The sequence below is a fragment of the Cucurbita maxima genome, unplaced genomic scaffold (assembly GCF_002738345.1).
Source record: "Cucurbita maxima cultivar Rimu unplaced genomic scaffold, Cmax_1.0 Cma_Scf00007, whole genome shotgun sequence".
Classification (NCBI taxonomy): Eukaryota; Viridiplantae; Streptophyta; class Magnoliopsida; order Cucurbitales; family Cucurbitaceae; genus Cucurbita; species Cucurbita maxima.
Window position 1 is genome coordinate 3708065 of NW_019272023.1, and position 7695 is coordinate 3715759.

Below are 7695 nucleotides of genomic sequence, written 5' to 3' on the forward strand. Positions count from 1 at the left end.
GACTACTACTCTTCCTTAGCGAGTAAGAAAGAAAGGACAGATAGATAGATGTCTTTTTTAAGTTTCCACCTTCTCAATGCGATTTGAATTTCCACTTTTTGTGTGCCCTGCTTCTATAAAATTCTACCAAAAGTCGAGTTTTCAGATAATCATGGGGCTGGGGAGAAACAAAAAAGTGGCATCTATTATTTTTTTGGTATTTTAGCTGGCTCTATCAAAACCCAGAAGGCCAGACAATCTACAACTTATATATATATATATATAATTATGTAGGAAAATGACAAATTTGAGCATCCATTAGAGCAGGCAAAATGGTATTTTGGTATCCAATTCAACAGGCTATCAGTGGGGAGAGAGAGGAACCTTCATGTGAGGCTATTCGTAATGGCATCTTTGGCATATGAACTCGATACCCCATTAGTGATTTTGATATCTTATTCCCAAATCCTCGAATCTCCACGACTTTCTTGAGTTTAGATTTTTATTCATATTTTTAAGAGAGGGATTCCCAAGTCTTAAATTATTAGATTTGGGTTGGATGGATGTATTTTCTCTAAACGAATGGCGTTTTGTCGTAATGGGACGGCTGAGCAATGTTTTTATATATTGGGGAGAAAAATAAAATTCCAAGCTTGGGCAACACAACTCATCCTCACGGAGAGCTACAGCCTACGGGCTACGGGTATAAGATTCTGTTTGTCTACTAGTAGAAGACCTGAGAAAAACACAAATATCCAGAAACTATTTTTCCCAAGTAAAAGATATTAAAAATAAAAAAGAATCCTTCTACAGTTTTGAGAAATTTCCTGACCCTTCGATTTCTGTTCTGCTTCAATATTTCATGGATTCAATGTTTTCGTCGCCAATAACAAGCAAAAAAAAAAAACGTCAGATTCCTTAAGCTGCAGAAAAGTAAAGTGGAAGGGCAAAGAAACAAGGTTGAATGGGGAAGGAAAAGTTGGTTTCTTGCAGCAGAGGTTTTAGAATCTTTGAAGAAATGATCTTAATAAAACGATAGTAAAACTCTGCACGCCACAATATTAAAGAAGAGAGATAAATATATAACCTGTGAGTTCTGGCTCTGTGTAAGCTCCTGAAGTGGACCTGTCATGTCAATTTCAGAAATTCATTAGCAAGTACGAGAGGTACTGGTATTTGACATGTGTATGTCTGTCTATTTAAAGCAGCTAGTAATGCATTTGCCACAACGTTTATGGCAATAATCTTCAACAAGGTGAAGAAAGAAATCAAAATAGCAATGGTTCATAGAGGGAAAAAGATTAAATCCATCGCACCAATCTATGAACAAGTCAGCCACCATAACATCAGTATTCAATTAAATTTTGGTTTTTTGTCAACGTAGCAGCTGATTTAAGACGATCCTTGGAAGTGATCCACAGGAATCTCCCAGGCTCATCTCAAATAGAGAGTTTCGTTTCAATTTGGGTTATTTTTTCCATAAAGACTCTGCCAGTATTGCATGCAGAAGCACCAGGCAGAGCTGCTGACACAAGAACTTTGGCAAGTCCGCACGTCTTCAGCATAACTATTCTAGTTTGAAGCATTAATAGAGAACCTGAAATGAACCAAGTAGATAAGAGAACTTCAGAAAAACATATACCATATCTTGTAACGCGATTCCTTGTTTACTTCTTCGGTTAATCTGAAACAGAATCAAATATGTGCAGAAGGGAGCATGAAACGGCCGTTTTGGCTCATCTACAGACTTGCAGGTGAATGCAAACCACGGTAATCTCATATCTGACTGAGCATAAGGCTCAAAATCATGCATATTTTGCGAGCATACTTTCCATTCTTCATCTTCCAAATCCCAAGATAACTCCTGAATTCATAATTCCAAAGATATTACCCTAAGCTCTGGCATTATTTTATTTTTACGAAGCAATTGCACACATAGATGGAAAGCACAGTTATAATTTATAAAGGAGTCTTCTCCATAAAAGGGTCCTCAGAAAGCCTCACCCTGTAACCGATGCATGTTTGACAGGTACTGAGGCTGTTTTGATGCAAGAAGGAAGACCAGTAGAATTTTTTTCAGTGAGGTTCAATGAAGTTCAGCAAAGTGTTCTACCCATGAGCAAGAGCTTTAATGCTAGTATTCGAACTTTTCAACATTGTGAGCACTATCGAATACAGAGAATTTATTCTTCACAGTAACGATCATGCTCTTAAATTCCTTTACTCTCAAAAGCATTTGAAAAGAAAGTATGTTTGTTGGTTTCAGTTTGTTTTTTGACACAAGCCCGGTGGCCGGTAAACAAAATGTAGTGTTTGATAAACCAAGAAGGATAGCCCATCTCTTTGTTACTTAGCACACTATGGTTACTGGAATGGACGCTTGAAAAGAGATGTTGGAAAATTAGCTCAAAGATGTGAAATTTGTCAATCAGCTACGGGAGGCTCACAAAACACAGGACTTTAGACCCGATTATCCATACCGAATGATACTGAGGATCTTTCAATGGATTTTATTCTTATTCAGAGGCAGTAGGTAAATTCTTGAAAATGTCACATTTATTCCTTGCAAGATGACATTTGATGCTAGTCCTGTTGCAAAATTATTGTTTCAGAAGACTGAGACTACATAGAAACCCCAGGTCGGTAAAATCTGGGATAGGGATGTCAAACTCTAAATTTCAGCGGTGCTTACCACCATCTGGTTAGACTGAAGTTGTATATCGAATAGTTGGGAATATGATATGTTGTTTCGTTGGGGGCAATCCTAGGCAGTGGGACCTAATTTTACCTCGGGCAGAATTTTCCTTTAGTGATTGCCAAACAAATCTACAACAGTCAGTCCATTTCAAATCGTTTACATTAAAGTGTCAAATCATGGGGTGGATGTAATACTGCCAAAGCATCGGTTTTGTAAAGCGCACACACCCACAAACTAATAGGCCCACTTTTCTATCTGCGTTCTGAAAACTAAACTAAATCATCAAGTAAAACATATGATGACCATAGGAAAATAACCAATGTATACTAACTACATTTGACCCAAACACTAAATTTCTTTAGATCCTGCATCATCTTTGTGTTTAGCTATATTAACCCACAGGCCTTTAGAGGTACCATAATGACATTTACCCATGAAGCAACTGAAAGCATGGTTGCCATGGTTACTTCCTAGATTTCGTTCTAACGTGTGTTGGCTTCCAACAGAAACCTCTAAATCGTTTCGGCATCATAGCAATGTTACTGACTCCAAAACCCACCAAGAGAAAAGGAAGAATAGGATCATTCATTTTATGATTGACGGCTACCTCCATTTGTAGAACCTTCACAAAAGAAATTCCCTTAGGATCTTCTCAATTCGCTTAGTCACTTCCTCAGGGCTTTAAGGGCTGAAATATAACAAGTGGGAAGAGAGAATGACACCAATTGAGAAAGCGAAAGTGTTCCCCTTTGGGATTCAAACTTTCTTCCACTTTTTAACTCATTAGGCACTCTTTCTGCCATAGGCTCTTAAAGACGTACGCAGATTGGGCTATCACAATAGAAAACCAAGTAATTCAGGCGCCGTGATGTAGAAGTAATAGGAAAAAAAGAACAGCAATGTATGGAAAAGGAAATGGTTGATACTATTATCAAAAGTAGCACCATCACGCAACCATACCAAGTTGAATTATGAACACAATTATCAACTAACACGCATGTGGAGGAAAAAAGAAATGGAGATACCTCAAATTGCAAACACATTGACTTGGATCGGTCAAGCGCTTGGTATTCTATGAAGGATAGAATTTCTTTCCTGTTTCTAAATTTTTTATGCATCAAACAAATTGAGTTAATGCACTGCGTGTGAAGAATATTTTTTCACTAGTCTTGTATATTTCAACGTCACAAACAAAAGTTTTAAAAGCATAATATACTACAAATATAAGGATAATGGAATTCCAAGAGATCGTTAATACTTAATAGTGAAACACCTTAAAAGAGAGAACATGGATGGAGAAGGAAATTGACCTTTTAATTCATTACACAAGAAGCAGGTTTTACACGATTCTTTTTCATTTCAAATGGGTATTATATTAATATATTCATATTAAAGATCCGTAGAAACGGTCTAAAGCTGTTCGCCTGTCTAATCAACAAACTTCGCATGAAGGTCATTATAGCTTTTACTGTCCACTTCCAAGTTCGTGGGCACCAAGAATAATCATACGGGTAACTAAGAAGAAAGTGATTGGAAATTATATCATGTACAATGTCTTGAGTACCTTGCTGAATTCTTATTTGACCAATATGCAGCAGAACAAGCTTTTGAGGAAGGAATCACAACACGGCCTATTCTTCTCTGCCTTGTAAAATAGCTAGCAAAATCAAACAAAACCTTTAGCTTATATGAGAGTCAATTGTTAGATAAATGATTCAGAGTATCATCTTGCAAGTTTATTGCTTTTAAATCAACAAATTAAATGGAAATTTTCAATAACACAGCATAAGAAAGCAACACTTGCTGTGAACAAGCAACTCTTAAGTTTGTCTCTGTAGAATGATTCATGTATTGCTTGTTGTGACGATAATCTAGCCTTCTCATTTAGAGATTTTTGTAGTCACCAATAATCCCCACAGGAGCAAAAGCCATCTTTAAAATGATGAAACCTACTTGAATCTCTAACAACAATTTCCCTTCCAACAATCTGCGAGATCACCTTGATTGCAGCATGACAGTCTGTACAAGCTCTCAAGTTTTTCATTACCACTATTGGCGACCCATCTGGTGTGTTGAGTAGGGCAAATGCAATTGCTAAGCGTTCACTGTGGTATTTAAGAGACTCAATCTTAATAACCTCATCCACATCGTGAAGGGCACAAGTTGTGTCTGGCTTATATCCTTTCTTCTCCATCTGCTTCGTCAATGCATCAATCTTTCTCAAAATCTTCTTCATCTGAGGATGGGATTTATCGTTTGCTGAGAATACATGAGTCTGATGTTTAATTTCAACCCAACTATAAGCCGGGACCTTTCTAACCCCTCGGTCCCTCATCGCCTTCTTGACCTTTGCAACATTGTCCCACTGACCAGCTACAGCATAAATATTAGACATGTTGATATAAGGAGCAGCATCTCGAAGCTCTTCCATATTAAAAAGCTGATCTGCTGCTTTCTTAGCCAACTCATGATTCTTATGAATTCTGCAAGAGTTTAATACCGACGACCACATAATCTCATCAGGCTCAAATGGCATTTGGGCCATCAACTTTTCAGCTTCATCAAATTTTCCATTTCGGCACAATACATCGACCATTGATGCATAGTGCTCTCTCTTTGGAGTAACTTCATAAATTTTAGTCATGGAGTTGAAGTGCCGAAGAGCTTCTTCAACAAAACCACAGTGACTGCAAGCTGACAGAATGCTGAGAAAACTAACAGAATCTGGCTTATAACCTGATTGAATCATCTGCTGAAATGAATCAAGTGTTCCGTCAACATTCCCATTCTGTGCATAAGCTGAGATTAAAGCATTCCATGAAACAGAATTCCTCTCAGGCATCTCTCCAAAAGATCTTATTGCATCTTTCATGCAACCACATTTTGCATATGTATCTAGCAACGCACTTCCAGAATATACATTGGACATAAACCCTGATCGAATTAGCAATGAATGCACTTGTCTTCCCAAACAAATTGAAGCCACATTTGCACATGCTCTAAGGATACTAGCAAAGGTTGCCTGATCAGAAGGCACACCAGTTCTTTGCATGTCAATGAATACCTTTATTCCTTCTTCATACCTTCCCTTCTGAACGTAGGCTGAGATCATTGCAGTCCATGGCACTGTACTTTTGCAGGTAATATTCTCAAATATCTTCAGAGCTTCCTCATATCTGTCACATTTGGCATACATGTCAACCAAAGAATTTTCTACCACAGGGTCTAGATATGCTCCAACTGCAATTGCCTGACAATGAATTTGCCTACCAATTCTCAAATTAAGAGTATTTGTAGCTATGCTTAATAGTGTTGCAAAAGGGAATTGCCTCCGGTCAAATCTAGTAAATTGTAATTGCTTAAAAAGATCAAAAGATACTTCGAATTGCCCATTCCAAGCATGGCCTGTGATGACTACATTATATGATATTCCATCCAACTCTGGCATCTCATGAAAAAGCTTCCCTGCCAAATCCACTCGGTCGTGCTTTGAGTAGAAATCTAGTAATGCATTTCCCACAAACACATTCCAAACGAAGTTGGTCTTGATAATAAGACCATGAACTTGTTGTCCAAAATTTGTGTCATCTAGACCAACAGCACTACATAGGAGGGCTGCAAATGTAAATTCTGAAGGCTTTATTCCACTATTCTGTAGCTCAAGAAAGAGCTTTATTGCTTCTTCACTTGATCCCTCATTTGAGTAACCGGTCATTAATGCATTGAAGGTCACTGTGTCTTTGATTAACATCTGCTTGAAGAGCTGGGAGGCCAAATATAAGCAATGGGTTTTGCAATAAGCATCAACCAACGAGTTGCACACCATGATGTTGCACTCATATCCAAGTTTAATGACATGGGTGTGGATTTGAACAATCACATTGTTAGTTTCCAATTCACTACAGCCTGATAACAAAGTCACTAGAGTCACATAATCTGGTTCTGTCCCTCCCCTTCTCATATCAGCATAAAGCCTACACGCTTCTTTAGATTGATTAGATTGCAAATAGCCACCAATCAAAATCGTCCACGACACTGCCGTACGTTCCACCATGCCATCAAACAACTCTCTAGCTTTAGATAAGTTCCCAAACTTAAGGTAACCAGAAATCATCACATTGAGAGAGATCGTGTTCTTGCAAGGCATTTGATCAAATACCTGATGTGCATGGAAAATATCCCCTCTCTGGAGAAAATTGTTGACCTGAAAGTTAGAGCGGCATGTATTTGCATTGAAGCCAGTTTTGACGCTGTGAGCATCGATAAGATGCTTACCATTCAAGGATGGATTTGGAGCTTGAGAATTTCTTAGAACAAGGTTTTGAACAAAAGCCGCTCTATATGGCTTCATGGGAATTCAATTACCATATAGCCATGAAATTAAATGCCGCATATGTATGCTCAACACCAGCTAACGAGATTTCCTTAGCGTTAAATGGTGTACCTCATACAATCTAATCAAATTTAAAACAGCAACATATAAAGAAACTAATGGGTAATCTTAAAGCCAACTTCAACAGACTTACCTGTTCTTCAAACTAAAACTCTATAAGATAATTGAAAACTGCAAGAGGCAAGTGAAAATGGCTTTCAATCTGAAGATGTCTTACAATAAGCATTTCCCAATTGTTGAGACAGCGATTCGTTAAATTTGGAGAAGTCTAATGAATGACTGATTATAGCGTCTTCTACTTAGAAACTGCCGTCTTCAGAGCTTCTCGAAGTGAAAAAAAACTTGATTCAAAAGTAGATTGGAACTGGAAGTGATTGGAATAAGATTGAGCGGAGTTGAAGATGGAGTTGAACGAAGGCGCGAAAACTTTGCTCCAATGGAAGGAAATGAGTGGCGCGGTTCTATCAGGCCAGATATTTATACGGGTTTCTTCGAGTTTTTGGGCTGGGCTTGTATTTCATTTGTTCTTTCAGCGATTGGGCCTGTATCTTGGCCCATGATAGATGGGCTAATGTTATATACTCCTTTTGAACACTGTTGCAAAAAAAAAAAAAAAAAAAAAAAA

At 37.9% G+C, this 7695-nt stretch overlaps 1 protein-coding gene across 1 annotated transcript; it reads right to left on the minus strand.

Moving 5' to 3' along the window:
- Nucleotides 1–4544: 4544 nt before the first annotated feature.
- Nucleotides 4545–7533, minus strand: LOC111481882 (putative pentatricopeptide repeat-containing protein At2g01510). The gene has a single exon (XM_023127477.1). The coding sequence runs from the start codon at nucleotides 7026–7028 to the stop codon at nucleotides 4578–4580; it is 2451 nt and encodes an 816-aa protein (XP_022983245.1). The 5' UTR covers nucleotides 7029–7533; the 3' UTR covers nucleotides 4545–4577.
- Nucleotides 7534–7695: the final 162 nt, after the last annotated feature.

What these genes read in the sequence shown, in the direction of transcription:
- LOC111481882 (XM_023127477.1), bottom strand. Translation starts at nt 7,028, where the DNA reads ATGAAGCCATATAGAGCGGCTTTTGTTCAAAACCTTGTTCTAAGAAAT.